The sequence below is a fragment of the Ochotona curzoniae genome, unplaced genomic scaffold (assembly GCF_017591425.1).
Source record: "Ochotona curzoniae isolate NIBS_2020 unplaced genomic scaffold, NIBS_Ocur_1.0 contig_430, whole genome shotgun sequence".
Classification (NCBI taxonomy): Eukaryota; Metazoa; Chordata; class Mammalia; order Lagomorpha; family Ochotonidae; genus Ochotona; species Ochotona curzoniae.
The window spans coordinates 15,019,955-15,040,440 of NW_024466219.1; the positions used below are offsets into that span (position 1 = coordinate 15,019,955).

A 20,486-nucleotide genomic window follows, 5' to 3' on the forward strand; every position below is an offset into this window, starting at 1 on the left:
TGGCAATGCATGTGGGCAGGTGCATTCTTGCTTCTCAATTAGTCATTGCTTTTGCCTCTTGAACAGCACCCCCGCTGGCTGGAGGAAGGTGGGGTAGGGTACAGGGCAGACCCAGACTCCCAGGGGCCTAAGTAGGAGGCACTCAGCCGGGGAGGTGGGGGGGGGGGGAAGGGGGGAAAAGAGCGCCTGGATAACAGCTAGGCCTCCTCCCCTGGGACCCTGGGGGGAGGATTATCACTAGCAGTTCCCTCAGCCGCAACCTTGCTGCCACAGCCTAGGTAAAAGCATGACGAGCCCAGATGTGTCTGGGGCTGGGAGGGGTGCTCCTTGGCTCATAGCCACCTGCCTCCTGCCTCCTGCCTCCTAGGCCTTTCCCAGCCTCCAGCTAGACTCACCCCTCGTTGGACTCAGACGCCTGCTCCCCAATCTCTGCCTCTGCTGGGAGCGCCCACCATGAAAACACCTGCCAGGAGGAAGCCCATCCTGCTGCTGCTGGCTGCTATGACCCTCATCTCCTGCCCAGGTAAGAGGGTCTGCTGTGCTCGTCAACCAGCTGGGTTGGACTATATCACTGTGTCCTTGCCGTGGTGTTCATGATGATTTCAGTGTAACAGTCTTTGCATTGCTGTAGCATGCCAAGATAGCTGAGGGCATTTCCTTGGAAACATTTTTCTCCCTGTGGCTCTTCCCTTCCGTCAGACAGGAGGGGAGGGCATGCATCTTTGCCATTCCTTGGAGTTCCTTAAGGAGGATGTGTGGTTTGCCCCCCAGGTTACTCAGCAAGATTCTGCCACAGCTAGAACACCTCTCTCCCTGACACAACCCTCTAAGCTAGAGATGGAGGCCCTAAGGCTACCCTGCCCAGGGTAGAAGGCCCAGCCAGACGTGAGCCCCAAGGCTGAGACCCACATTTAAAAAATAATGTTCTCAGAGACACTGGCCACAATTCAAGTGTTCTGTGGCCACCTACAATAGCACAGACTCTAGAACATTCCATCAAGAAAGTTCTGGACAATGCATCCTGGCAGACAGACACTGATGGACAGCAGAACTGGGCAGGAGACAAGACTGGGAACAGGGCAGAGCTCAGGCAGAGGGTCTCCTCACAGAGGGGGGAAGGGACTGTGGGTGGCCCTGCTGTCCTGGAATGGGAGTGCAGGGGGATGTCTAGTACCTGCTGCTCTGAGAGAGTTATTGTTTGGCTTCTGCCCTGACCCTGGGTCAACAGGCATTCCTTCCTGCCCTAAATGTCTCCCTGGCTCAAGTAGTACCATACTCTGTGGTCCTTCCACAGTGCTGCCATCTGGGTTCCCCACAGTCTTGGCAGGGCTCTGGCCATTGTCTCACCAAGGGGGGCACTGCTGGTATCTGCTCAGATCTCCTTGGTCAGAGCCATCCCATGACCCTGCTGGGAAATGGGTGGGGTTGGGGAGCCCTGGGGGTGCCAGGAGGCAGAGGAAAAGTACCCCTCACCTCTCTGCTGGGCCCTCCCAGTATAAGGCAAGGGATCTGGGCAATCTCCAGGGTCCTTATACCCAGAGGGGTTGGAAAGCAACTGCCAGGGTCCAGGGCCTGGCCGGCCACCTCACAAAACCCATAAAGACAAGAGGACCCAGTTCTGTCCCTAGCCCCTACCTCTGCCCGCAAGGCCTCTGGAGGCCATGTTTGGGGATAAAGCTATCCAGAGAGAATCAGAAGGTGTGGCACACGGGCAGCAAGGAAGGGCTGGCTTTGTGCCTGTGTGTGTGTGTGCAGATACTTTGAAGGTGTGTGTGTTGTGGAATAAAGTGGCAGGTTGTACGTGTGTGTATGAGCACACATATGGAAGATGCATTGCAGGTGTGTGTGTCACCATGAAGGTGGCATTTAGCTGGGCAGTTCAGATACCAGTTATGCTACCATTATCCCACACCAGGGGTTCTGGATTACCTGGCTAACTCCAGCTTCTTGCTCCTGCAGACCCAAGGGGGTAGCAGCAGATGACAGCTAAATACTTGGGTCCCTACCATCCATGTGAGAGCCCTGGGTGGGATTCTTGGCTCTTGGCTTCAGCTGGGCCCAGTCCTAGTGGTCATAGGCATTTGGGGAAAGAATCAGTAGATTAAAGATCTCTGTCTCTTTCTTTCAAAACAATAAAGAAAAAGGATTTTTTTTTAAAAAGAATGCTGGCTATGAGGTGAGCCAACCTACCAAGGCCAGCCCCATCTTGCTCAGAGATTTTGGACAAGTTATTTAGCTTCTGAGATCCTAGCATCCAAATCAGTAAAGTGAGACCATGATAGTGTCCATTTGGAAGAGGAGAACATGAGAGGAATGTAACACTGCTTTTTACTATTATGGCTGTTGCCATTTAGTTATATGGTTATGACAGATAACAGTGCCTGTTTGTGAATGCACACACACACACATACACATCTATAAAGCTAAATGTTCATGCACAGGAATGGGTGTGTGAGTATGGCAGCCCCTTGGACTCGCACAGAGGGAGTAGCAGAGACAGGTGCCCCCTTGTGGGAGCCAACGTGTGATGTGGCAGGCAAGTGTAAGCCCAGTGCAGAGAACATTTTCCAGAAAGACAGCCAGCCAAGGGGCCGCTCAGGGCCCCCTACCCAGCAGAACTCCCGGCAGCTGCTATTGTACAAGGTGACCCTACCCACCCCCACACTCTCTCCCCCACTCCCAGCAGGCCCAGCTGAGGCAGGCATCTATTTCCTCCTCCACCACAGTCATTAACTTGGGATTAAACTGGGCTCTGCAACCCAGACTAGGAGCAGTGAAGAGGGACAGCCTGGGGAGGCAGTGAAGGGGGTGGGAGTCTGCCTGGGCAGGGCTGTTCTTGGGAGCCTTGGCTCCCTCCCTCATTCTGAGAGTGGTTAAACAGCTGCTCTCTCCCTTGGGGGACCAAAGGGCTGGGCCTCAGCTGTGGACCGAGCTCCCTCCCCCGCCCCCTGGACAGCTGGATACTCTGAAATGGGAGGTACTAATTAGTTAGTGGGGTGCTCTCCACCCATAACTCAGCGCCGAGGACAGGCAGGCAGCCAATTAGGGGGTTCGTCCTGCCCCCATGCCATAGGGGTCAAGGGAATCAGTCCCATATATCTAAGGACAGCACCACCCTGCCCTGGTGATGCAGGGCAATGGTGCGTAAAAAGAGACATATCTGCCCAGGGCAGGGCTGGCATGGAAACCCCATCTGCACTAGGGACTCCCCATCTGCTTGGGCAACTCACAAGATCTGAGGTCTGGGCCCCATCCATGCCAGACTCACCTTGGCACTGTGGGCAAGTCCCTTCCTCCTCTGGGCCTCCCTTTCTTGAGTTGTGACACTAGGATTTTATAAAATAGCCACCAAAGCCTCCTGCTTGCAGGCCTCCCCCCTCAGGCTTTCTGCCTTACCTGTTCTCTCTCTCTGGGGCCACCTTTGGGTGCAGTGGACATCCACTAAACCTGCTCCCCTCACCAGCCTTCTGCTAGGTGACTCCTCAATGGATTTGAGAGATGAGTCTGGATTCTCTCCATGTCACAGGTGGAGACTGCTATGACTTGCTCAAGGTCAGGCCTGATCCCCTAACCCCCCAATAACTTTTTGCTAGGCCTTAGTGCCTCAGAGGGATGCTAGATTCTAGGGACAGTGACAGGTGAGTTTTTGTACCCCTCCCCCTGCCCATCCTTTCTTCTCTGGAGCTCCCCTGAGAGCTCTGCCCACCACTGTGAGCAGTGGCCACTGCCTGTTCTCTGAGGCTCCAAATGCTGCTGTGGCACCTGCCACTTTGCACTCTCAGCCTTGGGTCTCCCTCCCTGGACTCAACTCTTGAGGACTTGTGTCTTTATCATTTTGGCAGCTGGTCTCCAGGGTGAGCCAGGTACACAGCAGGTGGCCCACAGCTACAGGTGTAAGATAGGGTCAGATGGGTCCTGTCTGGCCCATTTAAGCTCGAAGTCAAATTCATGAAAATAAAACACAAAATTTTGCTCTGCCACCCCCTCACTAGCTCCATTTCCAGTGCTCAGCAGCCCCAGGGACCTAACACCCCTCACAGTAGGCCATGTCCAATAGAGGACATGGCAGCCATTCCCAGGAAGCTCTGCTAGACAACACAGCTCTCAAGGCCTGGCTCCAGCCAGGCACTGAGGTGGCCTCCATTGGTGTCCCCCTCGACAGCCTGGACTTCAGCCTGGGGATCACCTGCCACCTTTGGGCCTGTCTTTGAAGAGCAGCCCCTTGGCCTGCTGTTCCCAGAGGAGTCCACAGAGGAGCAGGTAATGCTGGCATGCCGTGCCCGGGCCAGCCCTCCAGCCAGCTACAGGTGAGGCCCTGTGGTGGGTACCAGGAGGCCATGGACAGCAGCCTGGCTCTTCCTCACCCCAGGGGGTGGGTGGCTGGCTGTGGCCAGAGGTTCCCCTGCCTGTCTCTTGCTGCAGGTGGAAGATGAATGGCACAGAGATGAAGCTGGAGCCAGGCTCTCGTCACCAGCTGGTGGGGGGCAACTTGGTCATCATGAAGCCCACCAAGGCCCAGGACGCTGGCGTCTACCAGTGCTTGGCTTCCAACCCAGTGGGCACTGTTGTGAGCAGGGAGGCCGTGCTGCGCTTCGGCTGTAAGAGCCCAGGGAGACGGAGAGGGTGGAGGGAGCCAGAGAATACACCCCGGAAGGCCATGTAAACAGCCACTTCCATTTGAGGGCTGTGAAGGGGAAGGGTGGTCCCCGGGCTTGAAGGATGGTACTTAAGCCCTTGGTCTCCCCCTGTAGTCCTACAGGAGTTCTCCAAGGAAGAGCGGGACCCGGTGAAGACACACGAGGGCTGGGGGGTGATGTTGCCCTGTAACCCACCTGCCCACTATCCAGGTGAGTTGGGGCCCTGCACTAGGTTAGGCAGAGGGCACAGGATGGGCCTCTGGCTCCTCCATGGAGAATGGGATGGAAGGTGGATGGTGACCCTGGAAGGCACAGCCCCTGGGCGTCCTGCCTTGGTGAGTCTGTTCCATCCATCCCTTCAGACTGGGAGTCCCTGAACACTGTGTTCATTGGGGACAGGGCTAAAGTCACATCCCCCTTCCACGGTGTCTGTAATTCAGAGCACCAGTGGCTCTCAGGACTGGGTCTGCAGGTGCTGAGACACCCTTAGCACATCCCTGCAAGCTAAGCATCCCGACTGGTTCAACTGCTTTCTCCTACCCCATCCCACTGCTGCCACCAGGCTTGTCCTACCGCTGGCTCCTCAACGAGTTCCCCAACTTCATCCCAACGGACGGGCGTCATTTCGTGTCACAGACCACAGGGAACCTCTACATTGCCCGCACCAATGCCTCCGACCTGGGCAACTACTCCTGCCTGGCCACCAGCCACATGGACTTCTCCACCAAGAGTGTCTTCAGCAAGTTTGCACAGCTGAACCTAGCAGCTGAAGGTCAGGAGGCAGTGTGGCTGGGGAGCAGGAGCCAGAGCCAAAGACCTCCCCCAGCTGTCCACACACTGTGGGTACTGATGGATGCCTAGGTCCCAGGCACAGAGGGCACCTGCCCTGGCATCATTTGTATTTGGTGAGCAAAATCCCTCTCTCTTCCAGATCCCAGGCTCTTTGCACCCAGCATCAAAGCCCGATTCCCTGCAGAAACCTATGCACTGGCTGGGCAGCAGGTGACCCTGGAATGCTTCGCCTTCGGCAAGTGAGTGGAGGAGGGGAAGGGTCTCCCTGAAGTTGGGCCTGACCTCTGAGAGACCCACAGGGGCACTGTTGGCAGCAGGGTGAGAGCAGGCAGGGTCAGTGCTCCTGGCAGAGTGCTGGGTACACAGTGGGTCTGCAGTGCCACTGACCAAGCACTAACACTCTTGTAGAGGCAGCACATGCTGGGCAACTGACACTAACCAGAAGACCTGGCTCCCTAGCAAGGATGCAGGCTTAGATGGCTGGGGTACAGTGTGCAGGCTTCTGCCTGGTGGCAGAGCTTGTGTAGGTGAAATGGCTAGACCAGTGCTGGCATTTAGTTAACTGTCGTATGGCTGCTGAGAGTTACCTGCTGAGATGTACCCCCACCCCGCCACCGGGGGGGAAGTTATTCTTCCTGCTTTCTCAGAGGTGGGGTTTATCGGTACAGGGCTGAGCAAACAGCAAGCACTCCATGAGTGTTTGTCAAATGAGTGAAAGTGCAAGAAGTCTCTCCAGCAGCTCAGGATGGCCACTACTATATGGAAAGCTATGGGGCTTCTAGAAAAACAGTTTGAAAAGCACAGACAGACAACTCAGTAAACATCTCCCCGCTTAAAAAAATATTTCTTTGAAAGGTAGCTAAAGAAAGAGACCAAAACAGAGACTTTTTTATCTGCTGACTTACTCTCTAGATGGCCACAACGGCCAGGGCTGCTGGGCCAGGAAGAAGCCAGGAGCTTCTTCTGGGTCTCCTACATGGGTGGCAGGAGCCCAAGCAATCGAGCCATTTGCCTCTGTTTTTCCAGGCATGTAAGAGCTGGATTGAAAGTAGAACTGGTACCCACATGGGATCTGGCATCACAGGCAGCAGTTTTACCTGCTGCACATGCCAGCTCTCTTAGTAAACCTTTCAGACTCATTGATGTCTCAGCCCCAAGCAGTATCCAGATTCCTCATAAGTCTACTTGAAAAGTAGGGTGACGGGCCACTGCTGGTAGGTGTGGGGTGTGGAACAACCTGCCAGAGGACCCACATCCCTACATCCCAACATCCCAACATCCCAACATCATAGTGGTTGCACTGGGATGGATGGATGAATGGATGGATGGATGGAGGAGGCTGTTCCTGGCCCCTTCTCTGCTTGTGCTCCAAGCTACTTGGGGAAAGAAAGGGGACCCTCCACAGTACCCTCTTCCAGCCCACTCAACATTCCAGGAGGGCCTGGACACACCTGGGAGTGAGTGTGCCTTACTCAGCCCAAACCCCTCTGGCCTTATCTCCCTCACCAGCCCTGTCCCCAGGATCAAGTGGCGCAAAGTGGATGGTTCCCTGTCCCCACAGTGGGCCACCGCCGAGCCCACCCTGCAGATCCCCAGCATCAGCTTTGAGGACGAGGGCACCTACGAGTGTGAGGCGGAGAACTCCAAGGGCCGTGACACTGTTCAAGGGCGCATCATTGTGCAGGGTATGGGAGCCAGGGCCGCCTTCCCCTCCCCCTGCAACCCTTCATTTACCCTGTCCCCAAGGAGAGAATTCGAACCAGGACTGCATGGGGTGAGGGGCCAAAAGCTAAGTGTTGTGGCTGGCTCAGAATACTTGACTGGTACAGCAGACAGAGGGTTTTAGGATGGTCAAAAGTGCTAAAACAGCCACTGGCACAATTCCAAACACCAATTTCCTTATGCCTGATTCGTCCTGCCCCTCCCTTTAATCCTTTCTACACTGCAACACACAGTGCCCCCTGTCGTGTGGCTCAGGCAAAACACCCCTGTGATTCTCCCAGCTCACCCTGGTTCTCTCTCCCCTGCTCCCCATAGCTCAGCCCGAGTGGCTCAAGGTGATCTCAGACACGGAGGCTGACATTGGCTCTAACCTGCGTTGGGGCTGCGCAGCTGCTGGGAAGCCCCGGCCTACAGTGCGCTGGCTACGCAACGGGGAGCCCCTGGCTTCCCAGGTAGGAGATGCGGGGCTTTTCTTATCCTCAGCTCCTTTGGTTCTTTGGGTCAATTATGGTGGCCATACCTCTTTCCCTCTGAGAGTTCTATGTCACATGCTGAAAATAGACAGAAACATAGAGACCTGGGTCCAGGCCCCGCTAAGCCGCAGCAAAGGCTGCGGCCTTGCCAGTATCCCTTTGCTCTTTGTGAAGCCCTGTGGAATATCAGAGTGCTGAGGTCCAGGGGACCCATCCCCCAGGGGCTGGCAAGGTGCCCCCATGCCCCGCAGGTGCTCCGCTGGTCCCTCCTCCCCAGCATTCCAGGTCCTGACTGCTCCCTACCCTGCCTTGGCCGGGTTCTTCTACACAGAACCGGCTGGAGGTGTCAGCCGGGGACCTGCGCTTCTCCAAGCTGAGCCTAGAGGACTCTGGCATGTACCAGTGTGTGGCAGAGAATAAGCATGGCACCATCTACGCTAGCGCCGAGCTGGCTGTGCAAGGTACTGGGTGCAAGTGTGGGTGGGGTGGTGGGGCATTCATTTCTGCACACAAGCACACACACATACAGTCTGCCTTGGTTTAGAGTAGTGCCTGAGGAATGTCTTAGCTACTGCAACAGTACTCACCCGGTCCCTCACGTCCAGTTTTCATTTCTTGATCGATCAAGTGAACAGAAACAGCAGTGCTGCCCCAGGGGGCGACTGTGAGGAGTAAACAAGCCAACAGAGCAGCAGCTTGGAGGGCCCTTCCTCGCGCAGGCACCCAGTGAAAGCCAGAGGTGGTGTCTGCTTGTGTGATGGGAGCTTCCTGGGCCTCCTCACTGGCCAAGTGGACACAGTGATGCCCATCTCATGGTGCTAGGACGCACTTATTCATTCATTCAACCCTGGGAAATGAGCACAGGAGGCTCACAATCCATGAGAGGGGGAGGAACAAATAAACCCAAGATCAGAAACCTACAGAATTTCAAATAGCAATAAAAATACAGTAAACACCATGCTTGGTACAGCGGCTAAGACTCTCCCTGGGGGCCTACCTCCCACACTGGAGTGCTTGGATGTGAGCCCCACCACTCCTGATTCCAGCTCCCTGCTAATGCACGTGGGGGGCAGCAAGAAATGGTTTCAGTGCTTGGGCCCCTGCCACTCACAAGAGAGACCTAGCTGGAATTCCAGGCTCCTGCTACAACCTGGTCCAGCTCTGGCTCTTGTAGGCATTTGAGGAGTGAACCAGCAGAGGGAAGGTGTCTTTTTGTCTTTCCAACAAATGAAAATAAGGTTTTGTTCTGTTTTTTTTTTTTTAATATAAGAAATAACAGTGTAAAGCAAATATGGGAGAACAGTGGGTCAAGAAGGAGCAGTTAGGTGGGCAGTCAGGGACAGCCCTCTGAGGACATCATTATCTGAGCTGTGATGGGAGTGCTAACAGCAAGCTCCATGAAGATTTGGGGAATTTGTTTTTTAAAGCATATTTATTTGAGGGCCAGGAGTGATAGCCTAGTGGCTAAATCCTTGCCTTGCATGTGCCAGGATCCTTATGGGTGCCAATTTGTGTCCCAATTGCTCCACTTCGCATCCAGCTCCCCACTTGTGGCCTGGTGAGGCAGTCAAGGACGGCCCAAAGCCTTGGGACCCTGTACCCATGTGGGAGACCCGGAAGAATTTCCTGGCTCCTGTCTTCAAATAGGCTCAGCTCTGGCTGTAGTGGCCACTTAGGGAGTAAATCAGCAGACAGAAGATCTTTTTTTCTGTATCTCTTCTCTATCTGCCTTTCAAACAAAAAATAAATCTTTAAAAAGTATATCTGAAAGGCAGTTAGAAAAAGACAGATTGGGATCTGCCATCCACTGACTCACTTCCACCGCCATCCATTGATTCACTTCCAAATGGCCACAATGACCAGCGCTGGGGCGAGGCTAAAGCTAGAAGCAGAAGCTTCTTCTATGTTCCCCATATGGGCACAGAGGACCAAACGCTTGAACTATTTTCCTAGGTGCATTAGCATGGGCGTTCAGAAGGGAGGAGCTGGGGACTTGAACCAGCTCTCTGATATAGAATTTTGTTATCACAGATGGTAGCTTCACCTGCTGAGCTATAGTGCTGGCCCTCCATTTGGGGAATTTCCAGGCACCTTTTTATAGCTAGTGTGAAGGTCCTGAGGCCCAAGTGACCAGGTGGTTGGAGCAAGGTGATGGAGGATGAGTGGAATGAGGGGGCAGTTGCGGGCAGCTAGGAGCACACTGGCCTGGATGATGAGATGCTTCAGCTGTTGGGTGTAGGAGTACCTGTAGAAGCAGCACAGAAACAGGAGGGCCATGGCTGGGGGGGTGGGGTGGGAGGTAGCAGGGACAGAACAGGTGGTGGCTTGGAGCAGGGAGACAGTGGTGGGGGTGACGAGAAGGGGCTGGGTTCTAACAGGCTCCTGCTGGCTTAGCATGGGCCAGTGAGTCCACATCAGTGGTTAATACTGGCAGCTCTTCCCTTTCATTCCAGCACTGGCCCCTGATTTCCGGCAGAATCCCGTCAGACGGCTGATCCCTGCAGCCCGGGGTGGTGAGATCACCATCCCCTGTCAGCCCCGAGCTGCCCCCAAGGCTGTGGTGCTGTGGAGCAAAGGCACCGAGATGTTGGCCAATAGCAGCAGGTACCACCATGCCCCCCTCCTGGAGACTGCTCCCCTGCCCACGGCTCTGGCCAGCCCCCAGAGTGGCCGTATCCACCTTGTCCTTGCTGCAGAGTAACCGTGACTCCAGATGGCACCCTTATCATCAGAAATATCAGCAGGTCAGATGAGGGCAAATACACCTGCTTTGCGGAGAATTTCATGGGCAAAGCCAACAGTACTGGAATCCTGTCTGTGCGTGGTAAGGCCTGTGGTTGGCTCCATGGTCTGCTGAGTCTCCTGGCTTGATTTCTGAGGCTACTGCCGGGTTCTGTTTGGCTTGGCACCACCCTCTTGCTACCACCCAGAATCAGGTCCTCCCTCCCTGCCTGCCCCATATCTCTGGGTATACACCACCCCTTGCTGTTTCCTGGGCCTTAGATGGAGCCTAGTGCCTGTCCTGCAGCTCCCATCTACGCCGACCTCCTGCCCCACCCACTTAGGGGATTTGTTTCTCCCAACAGATGCAACCAAGATCACTCTAGCTCCATCCAGTGCTGACATCAACCTGGGGGACAATCTGACCCTCCAGTGCCACGCCTCCCATGACCCCACCATGGACCTCACGTTCATCTGGACCCTGGACGACTTCCCCATCGACTTCGATAAACCTGGGGGTCACTACCGGAGGGCCAGCATGGTGAGGCCCTAGGGGCCCTGCCCTCAAAGCTCTTATCTCAGGCCCCTGCCCTAGCAAGCTCCACCTTGGGTTGATCACCCCTTGGTGATCCCTCCCCCTGAAAAAAAAATCACTTATCTGGGAGAAGCAAGGGGACAAACCCAGAATTCCAAGTGCCTGAAGCCTCATTCCCCCTGCTGCTGTCCTCTTTCTGTTCCAGTGCAAGTGTTGTCATTCACTTGGACTGCCATTGGCCCCTGTAACTTTGCTGGTTGGTCCCCAGAGGTAGTAAATGGGGAACAGCCAAGTCCCCTCATGGACAGGGATAGTGAGATACAGTTGTGTCCCTGGTCGTCATGGAGCAGAGCCCCCCCATGCTCTGCCTCCGGGCCCCCACTCTGACCTGCCTGCACTCTGGGCTGTCCCCGTACAGAAGGAAACTGTCGGGGATCTGACCATCCTGAATGCCCAGCTGCGCCACGGCGGCAAGTATACATGCATGGCCCAGACAGTGGTGGACAGCGCATCCAAGGAGGCCACGGTCCTAGTCCGAGGTAAAGGAGCTGCCACCTGTATCCCCATGCCATAAACCCTGGAGGCCAACTGGGCTACTGTGACCTCCCTCCCTATATGCTTCTCCCCAGCTCCCTAGGAAGGAACTCCCCATGGAACCTGCTGAACTGCAGCTAGGTCTTAAATGAATGGGATATTTTTCTGCCAAAGTCAAGCTTTTAAAGAAACCCCTCCCGGGGTGCAAGTTGGGCACAGCAACTAAGCTACCCCTTGGGATGCCCACATCCCTGATTCCAGGGGGCTGGAATCAAGGCCCAGCCCCGTCCTCTGCTCCACCCTCCTGCTCACACACACCTGCAGGCAGCAGGTGATAGCTAAAGTACCTAGGTCCCTGCCACCCACATGGGTAACGTGCATTTAGTTCCTGACTCCTGACTTCCACCTGACCTTGGTTTCTGTGGGCATCTGGGAAATGTCTCTTGAGTCTTTCAAACAGAACACATTCCACAGCAGGATTCCTTTGCTAGGCCCAAATTTCTCAGACCCAGTTCTGGGAAACTTCCTCAAGTGGTGCCCACTGTGAGCCCCTCAATGGAAGATACAACTCCCCCAAAGGATAGACACGGCCCTGCCCCTCATTCTCCACTCTGGGGCAAGTTCATCGCGTCCTCTGCTGTGCCTTGTCTTATTCCTGCACCAGTGCCAGCGGGGGACTGGAGGTGGTGTGGATTTGAAGCTGCCCAAGTCTCACCCTGCTGCTCTAATCTCTGGGTGTAGGTCCGCCAGGTCCCCCAGGGGGCGTGGTGGTGAGGGACATCACCGACACCACCGTCCAGCTCAGCTGGAGCCGTGGCTTTGACAACCACAGTCCCATCGCCAAGTACACCCTCCAGGCGCGCACTCCGCCCGCAGGAAAGTGGAAGCAGGTTCGGACCAGTAAGTGTAAGGCATCTCTGGGATCAGCCATGACCATGCCTGGCTGAGCGTGGTGGGTGGGTGGCAGTGGCTGAGCTGGGAGCTTCCTGGAGAGCCAACAAGACCATCCCCAGGAAGCTGGTAGGGGTAAAAAGATGGAGGCAGTGGTGCTCAGCCCGAGTTCTTGAAGAATGAGGGGCAGGCAGGGGTGGGAAAATGGTGTTATTGCCAGAATAGCAAAAATATCCAGGAAGTTGAGACACGCTTCAGTAGTAGATTCACTAGGACAGGGAAGTTGGCTTCCATTTTCTCTTTTCACTAATTGGTGTTAATTTTTTTTTTTTTGAAAAGCATCTCATCATTTGTGTGGGGGGCTCAGTCCCCCACACAAAACAGGATGAAGCCAAAAGCCAGAACTCAATCTAGCTGTCACCTGCTATGTCCCAGGGTGTGTGTTAGTGGGGAGTTGAAATCCTGGTCTTGAGGCCAGACACTGTGCTGGAGTCCTGAGTGGCGGCTCCCACCTCTCAGTCATTTCAGGAAGAGGTTCTGAGTGTGTGCAGGAACCACAAACAGAGCTGGGCTGAGGTGGTGGTCCAGGCCCAGGACCTGCCTCTGCCTACAAATAAATGAACGCTGATGCCGTGAGGCCCTGGTACCTTGCAGATCCTGCAAACATCGAGGGCAATGCTGAGACCGCCCAGGTGCTAGGCCTCACCCCGTGGATGGACTATGAGTTCCGGGTCTTAGCCAGCAACATCCTGGGCACCGGAAAGCCCAGTGGGCCCTCCAGCAGAATCCGGACCAAGGAAGCAGGTCAGTGTCCCCAAAAGAATCATTGACAGGGCAGAGAATCTGGTACCCTGAGTTCTGGCTCTGCTCCCTGACGAAACAGATGAGAAGGGAGCAGCAAGTCCACTGTGTACACAGACCAGCCATCCAAAACCCTCATTTCAAAACTGGGTCAGCCTGACTGAGAACCCACAGCTCTATTTTTAAGTCAGCTTTTTAAATGGGATAAAAACTTAAGTGTGGCGAATGAAAGACCCTAGCAGAGGCTGAATTCGAATCCAGGGCCTTGCAAGTACATGGATTGCAGAAATCGACTCCTGAGGAAGGGGAGTGATGTGTGCCAGACAGGTTTTTGGCAGGGGAGGGGACGAAATGTCTCTGCCAGCAACCTCAATGAGAGGCATGTAGGAACTCAGGAGGCAGGGAGAGACACAGGCCTGTCAGCACCTTCCTGCCGTCTGTGTCACGTGCAGTCCAGGGGCCCAGAACGAGCGCTCTAGGACCGTGGACACTGTAGTGTCTCTCCCTCCTCTATACCCCAGGCTGACTTCCCATGCCCTTTCTGGGTCCCGGAAACATTTTTTAGCAGATACCTCTCTCAAGAAATCTAGAGGATGCACTTTCTTTGATGGCCTTAAACTTCCTTGAGAGGCCAGTGTGGGGTGGTGAAAGAGCCTCCTTTATTCTAGTGTCCAGAGGCTGGCAAGAACAGGACAGCTGGGATGGAGAAGTGGGGGGCTTGCAAATCCCAGGCGCTGGGGCCAAGTTCTGGCTGTGCTATGTAATAGCTTGACTTAGCAAATCACTTCCTTGTCCTGGGCCTGTCTCCCTACCCTAAAAAGGGCACTCACCTCCTCAGAGCCAAGTGGGCATGTGTTTAAGTGCCTCTTGGGAATGACAAGGCCCTAAGGTATTGTCACCAGTATCCAATTGCTGGCTTATCTGCAGAAATATTTTGACTCCTAGCTGTTATTTACTCCAGAACTGTGGTGGGCTCATGAACACACCCTTGCTTTAATACTAGCTTTAACACAAGAGACAATTAGGAAATTAAACCTGCCACATTCACACACAGTTCATTTAACACCCCGGAACCCCAGAGCAATGCCTTCCTGGGTGTTTCCTTGCTGCCTTCCTTCTGGGTGATTTTCCTCCATTTAAAGCAAGCTAGAGTTGGTCACTGTGACTCAGCTCCAGTCGGCAGTGGTGAGGTCAACTCATTTATGGCGTCTCCTGTTCTTTGGCAGCCAAAGCTTCTCTGATGAGAAAAACATGATCATGTTGCATCAATGGAGAGGGAAATCAGAGGCTCAGAATGGTTAAGATACTTTGCCAGGGAAACACAGCCACATGTGTGGATTTGAACTTAGGTCAGCCTGATTCAAGTACCTACACCCCAAGGAATAAGATCCAAAGTCCAACTGATGTGGTGTCCCGCCCCAGGATGCTCAGCAAGGACAGCCTTGGGACCTTTGTTCCCTTGCAGCACCACCCATAACTGTGTCCCTTGGTGTCTGGCAGCCCCCTCGGTGGCACCCTCAGGACTCAGCGGAGGTGGTGGAGCCCCCGGGGAGCTCATCATCAGCTGGACGGTAAGCTGGCAGGGAGAGAAGCAGGCCTGTGCCTCCCAGTCCCATGCTGGGGGGATGGGGTGGGAGGGGCAAATCTTTCCCCTTGACTCATCTCCTGTGTGAGCAGTGTACAGAAAGGTTCAAATTCAAAAGCCAACAACCCCACATCCCCATCCCCTTATACCTGATGCCCCCACAGGAATTAATAGCAGGTGAAGACTGTACAGGAACAGGCACCCTGGGATGTCCCTTGGGGTGAAGGTCGGGTGGGCAAGAAAACGTGCCCATGGCCCCGCGCCCATGCCACGCTCTTGCCCCTCAGCCCATGTCACGGGAGTACCAGAACGGAGACGGCTTCGGCTACCTGCTGTCCTTCCGCAGGCAAGGCAGCACCGGCTGGCAGACGGCCCGGGTGTCTGGCGCCGACGCCCAGTACTTTGTCTACAACAATGGGAGCATCCAGCCCTACACGCCCTTTGAGGTCAAGATCCGCAGCTACAATAATCGCGGGGACGGCCCTGAGAGCCTCATGGCACTTGTGTACTCAGCGGAGGAAGGTGGGCTGCCCCAGGCCTGCCACTTGTGGCCAGCATGGCCGCTTGTCCAAAGAGTTGGGGACGGGGGGGGGGGGAGGACAGCAGTCACACAAAAATCTAAGCTCCATTTTCTAGAAGCTGGAGAGGACAGTGAGTGCTAAGCCCTGGGCTTCACCTCTGATCCCTCTCTCCCTTCAGGGCTGAGGTAATGAGGGAGGCTCCCTGAGAAGAGAAGTGGGCCCTAGAGTGGTCTAGGAGCCCCATGGGCCTTCATCCTGGGCCCTGGCCTCTTTCCCAAAACCCTCAGCAAATGAAGCCCCAGGAGGCCCACAGGACCCAAACCCATTCTGCCTCCATCCCCAGAGCCCAGGGTGGTGCCTACCAAAGTCTGGGCCAAGGGAGTCTCGTCTTCAGAGATGAACGTGACCTGGGAACCTGTGCAGCAGGACGCGAATGGTATCCTGCAAGGGTATGAGGTGAGTGGAACTTGGAGCCTGGAAGGGAATACTCATCAGCTCACCAGGCATCACTCCTAGATTCATTTACTCACTGTCTGCACAGTGAGAGGCCAATCTGTACAGCCATCAGTTATACAATTTACCAAGACCCTGCAGCTGATGCCCTCGGGTGGACAGACTGGTAGGCAACCTCGAAGTAAACACGGGGCTGCAGCCAGCACTGGAGGCCAGGTGAGGGGGGGTGGGTTCTGGGAAGAGGCATGGCCTGCCCCTCCCACCTGGTATCACTGGGCATGCACAGGGAACAGCACGATCCTCTCTGGGTACCAGTAAACAGGCCTGGGCCATTAGTCTCTGGCCTCAGACTCCACAGAGGGGAAGATGGGGTGCAAGGGAAGGGATAGAAAGACAAGTAGACTGTCACTGCTTGAGGGAGACTTATCAGGCAAGGCCCATGACTGAGAATAAATTCAACCTAGTAGAGTCAAACTGGGATCTAAACCCAACAGCTTGGACAAGCTCCAGTGAGAAGACAGCCTCAAAACTTGCCCTTGATTTGGGAGACTCTTCAGCAGATCTCAACAATACAATGACTACTAAGAAGGGCTTGTATTCACCGGGCAGCCCTTATAATCTAGCTACAGTTGGGGAAGGAGTCTGTTTCATGTCCCTTAACAGAACCTGCTGAGTTCCATTCGGGCCACTGCTGCGCTGAGCCTGCGTCCCCACCTCTAGCTTCTATGCATTAAAGTGCTTTGGACTGGGTACCAGGACATGCAAGGGGATCATGCTAGCATGGCTTGGCTCCCTGGGATCTTATGATCAGGCCCCAGTTCTGAGGAACAGAATGTGAAGCTAGGGCAACCCTGAGGTCCTGGGTCTGGCCACTGATCCTAGGGTCCCCTCCTTGCTTCAGATTCGATATTGGAAAGTTGGGGACAAAGAAGCAGCTGCTGACCGAGTGAGGACTGCAGGACTGGACACTAGCGCCCTGGTCACTGGCCTGCACCCCAACACCAAGTACCACGTGACCGTGCGGGCCTATAACCGGGCTGGCACTGGCCCTGCCAGCCCTTCTGCCAATGCCACTACCATGAAACCTCGTGAGTCTGTCTGCCTGGGGTGAGAGTTGGGGTGGGGGTCTCCGGGATGACCCCTCTCCACAATCAGGGAAGTGCTATAACCACTAGTTCTGGGCTGGGCTGGGCTGCACAGAACAAGGCCGTGAGAGTGAAGAGGGGCTGGAAGTCCCAGGCCCTGAAGCCCCTCTCTCTTCTACATGGGCTTTGTTTCCAGGAAGCACAGGCAGAATTTCTGGGTCCTGTAGGCAGATACTAGGGAAAGGGTTGGCTAAAGGCTAGGGCTGGGAGTGCAGTATGACCTTTGGAAGTCTCCCCAAAACTCCCTCCCTGGCAGCTCCACAGCGCCCTCCTGGCAACATCTCCTGGACTTTCTCAAGCTCCAGTCTGAGCATTAAATGGGACCCCGTGATACCCCTGCGAAATGAGTCTGCAATCACTGGCTACAAGGTGAGGATCCACCAGGCCTGGCATGGGAGAAACAGCCCTTCTGTGTCTCCAGGGAGCACGGGGAGCCTCAATCCAGATCAAGGAAGGTCTGTCTTAGGGCCTGTGACCACAGCATACAGCACCAAGCGACTCTCGTGTAGTTTGTAGTAAAGACTAAAGACAAGGCAGTTTGGCCTAGGAGTTAAGATGCTAGTTAAGATACCTGCGTCCCCTGTAGGAGTTCCTGGGTTCAAATCCAGGCTCCATTCCTGATTCTGGCTTCCTACTAATGTAACAGGTGATACACACTTGGGTCCCCACATGGGAGGCCTGGATTAACTTTCCAGCAACCGGCTTCTATGCTTGGCTTGGGGCCAATTAGTCTTTTGGGGTGAGAACCAGCATATGGACATGCTCTCTGTTTTGAATACAGGGAAAATGGTATTGCTGCAGAAAGGCTTGGGTCATGGGGCAGTGAAGGACTTGGTGGCTCTGGCCCAAGGCACTGGCAAGCCCAAGTCAGCTGCTTGCAAATTGTCTTCCCATTAGTGAGGAGCTTGGTCAGTGGGAAACTGAGGGAGGTGTGGGGAGGCAGAGCCCCATTCTGGTGACTAGGACTGGGGAAGAGAAGGATTTGCCTTGGTTAAGGAGGAACCACCTGGACATCTCACACACAGATGCTGTACCAGAATGACCTGCACCCAATGCCCACACTCCATCTCACTGTCAAGAACTGGATAGAAATCCCACTGCCTGAGGACATCGGTCATGCCCTGGTGCAGATTCGGACCACGGGACCAGGAGGGGATGGCATCCCAGCAGAAGTCCACATCGTGAGGAATGGAGGTGCTGTCCCTCCCTAACCTTTGTCCCCCAGATGCCTGATGAAGGGTTTGGTCGCACCCAAGCCAACTCCCAACCCTAAGGGGAAGACAGACAGGAACCAAGGGCAAAGCAGTCCTGGACTTGCCCAGACCATTTCCTCCTTCCCACATCCTGAGCCTGCTGGTGGAGGGCAGTGGAGACCAATCAGCAAAGGCTGAAGTCCTATCAGGCATTGCACGAGTTAAGGGCGCTCGTGCTCCCAGGCCTGTGGGTGCCCCAGGCCTCCTCAGGTGTCCTGAGCAAAGGACTGGGGAGGGGGGAGGCTGTCCTGAGGGTGGGGGCTGAGGTTCCCAAGCCTGGCTGACTCAGCCCCCACACCCCTGCTGCTGGTTTCAGGTACGAGCATGATGGTGGAGAACTCGGCTGTGCATCCAGCCCCACACCCCGGCACCCTTCTCTCCCGCTCTGTGGTGATGCTGATGCTCTTAGGCTGCCTGGAACTCTGACATCAGTGCCCACCTTCTGCGCTGGAGTTGAGCACCCACCTCCAACAGACTCAGCCGCTGGCCCAGGTTCTTTCCCCGGTGCCAAGCGGGTCCAACACTGTGCCCAAGAGCTGTTGGCTTTCAATCCCTACTTCAAACAGTGCCCTTTTGTAGGAGGTGGGATAGCTCATATTCTGCCACAGGTCAGAACCCATGTGGACTGTTTTCTTAAAGTCACAAGGCACCGGGCAGTGACTTCAAGATGATACTGAATCCCATGCCTGGGTCCTGGAGGTGACCTGACTGGCAAACAGGCCTATGGGAAGAATGGGGCTTAGCAGGCTTCTTTGGAGTCACAGAGCTGGCACCCCGAGACCCTGAGTTGATCCTGCCACCTGAGGGTAAAGTCCCATGCCCGGCACAACACTGGGATTCTGGGGGCTGAAATGGGACAAAGTGTAAGTGACAGCAGCTGGCCCCAGGCTCTCCCCTGCAGCCTCTTCTTGGGGAGTGCACAGCTGGGCCTTCCACAGTCTTCTTTGATTCACTGGAGTCTCCTGCCTGTGTGGGCAGTGGGGGAACTGGTGCCTGATGGCTGGAGCTAGGGTTTGCACCCTTCAGTATCACAGGTAGGAGCTGAAAAGGGTCCAGAGGCTGAGACACCCCATGGAAAGAGGCACCTGCCTTGCCTGCAGGCAGGGTTACAGTCCAGGTGATGCTGCCCTCCCAGCCAACACTGCCAATCCGCCCATTACCCCCAGAGTGACAGAGCCATTTCAGGGGACTAAAGGGCTTATCCTGGGGAAACCTCCACCAAGACCTACCCTGCACAGCCCCTGCAGGGTCTGGCCAGGATACAGGGGCAGTGCCCCACCTTCCAACCTTTGCTTCCAGCTCTGCAGGCAGACCTGGGCTTCTCCCACCTGCAGGCCCTGTCATCCCAGCATGGACGCATGCCTTCAAAGTAATGCAGCGTTAGCTCTGTGTTCTGGAGCTGGAGGCAAGGGCTCAGGGTGGCTCCACTTGTACCCAGGAATGGCCCAGATCGCCTAGCAAGACCTGCTCCCCAGACTGCTTGGCCTGCTCTTTCACATTTCTCTGAAAGAAGAAGCGGTTAATAAATGGGAACTCCTACACTGAGCTCTGGATACATAGCCAGTCACAAACATCAGTGCTAGAAGAGGTTTGAGAGCTCAATTGCAGAAGCCCTTCACTTCAGACAAGAAAAAGGTCCTGAAGGTGAGAAACTTCCAAGGTCAGCTGGAAGTGACAAGGCTGGACAAAGAACTCCGGATGAACTCCTCCTACCTTTGGTTCAAGGTCTTTGTCCAGAGGAAGGAGGCGGTGCTGTACGTCGAGGGCCTGGTTTCAGAAGGCGGTGAGGGTCAGTAGCATGTGACAGCTCCGCTTCAAGAGGTCCAGGCTAATGGTCAGCAGGACTAGCACGGAAGGGTCCAGCCCAAGACATGGGCATGTCCCAAGAGCCATCGAGTCCTTGTTGCCTTCTAAGTCTGGCTCCTGCTGTGACCTCCAGGGGGGCAGTGTTAGCTTGAAGCCTTCTTTTGTCCTCACTGTTGCTCCGAGAAGAGGTCACAGCATGGGTGGGCTCTCCAAATCCAGGCAGCAGTAGCACGACCAGGAGAGCCCAGGGCCTGCTCTCCAACAGGTGGCCTTGTACACGTGGGAGCAGCGTGTTGGGCATGTGCCCTGGAGACTCCCGAAGCCTGTTTTCTGTAGTTTACAGTTAGAGCTCTATTTTGTTATGGTTTTTTAAACTTTCAAGTCCTGCTCTCTTTTCCTGGGCAGGTTTATGTTTACCCATAATTTTTTAAAAACGGAAGTCACATACCTTCTCCCTACTACCACCAGCTCCCCCTGCACTAAGGCCTCTCCGCAGCCCTGCTTCCCTGGAGCCATTAGATCTGTTCCCAACCTCGCAGCAGGAGTGCTAGGGGCTCAGCTATGGGGCCATTCTCCTACTACAGGGACCTCAAACTCAGTCTAGCATCCCCATGCTG

The 20,486-nt window shown here is 55.1% G+C and overlaps 1 protein-coding gene across 1 annotated transcript; it reads left to right on the forward strand.

The window, feature by feature from the left end:
- Positions 1-453: 453 nt before the first annotated feature.
- On the forward strand, positions 454-18,638 carry CNTN2 (contactin 2). The gene is made up of 22 exons (XM_040985267.1): positions 454-523; positions 4,163-4,307; positions 4,423-4,598; positions 4,752-4,847; positions 5,200-5,409; positions 5,569-5,668; positions 6,939-7,114; positions 7,467-7,603; positions 7,956-8,085; positions 10,078-10,228; positions 10,321-10,448; positions 10,711-10,886; positions 11,299-11,419; positions 12,156-12,314; positions 12,960-13,109; positions 14,607-14,677; positions 14,979-15,213; positions 15,556-15,668; positions 16,567-16,753; positions 17,067-17,179; positions 17,836-18,004; positions 18,380-18,638. The coding sequence occupies exons 1-22, from the start codon at positions 454-456 to the stop codon at positions 18,487-18,489; spliced, it is 3,123 nt and encodes a 1,040-aa protein (XP_040841201.1). The 3' UTR covers positions 18,490-18,638.
- The last annotated feature ends 1,848 nt before the right edge of the window (positions 18,639-20,486 follow it).

What these genes read in the sequence shown, in the direction of transcription:
- CNTN2 (XM_040985267.1), top strand. Translation starts at nt 454, where the DNA reads ATGAAAACACCTGCCAGGAGGAAGCCCATCCTGCTGCTGCTGGCTGCT. An exon ending in GGGAGCCCCTGGCTTCCCAG is followed by an intron (nt 7,604 to 7,955) that starts GTAGGAGATGCG and finishes TCTTCTACACAG; the next exon opens with AACCGGCTGGAGGTGTCAGC. An exon ending in CTGCAATCACTGGCTACAAG is followed by an intron (nt 17,180 to 17,835) that starts GTGAGGATCCAC and finishes TCTCACACACAG; the next exon opens with ATGCTGTACCAGAATGACCT.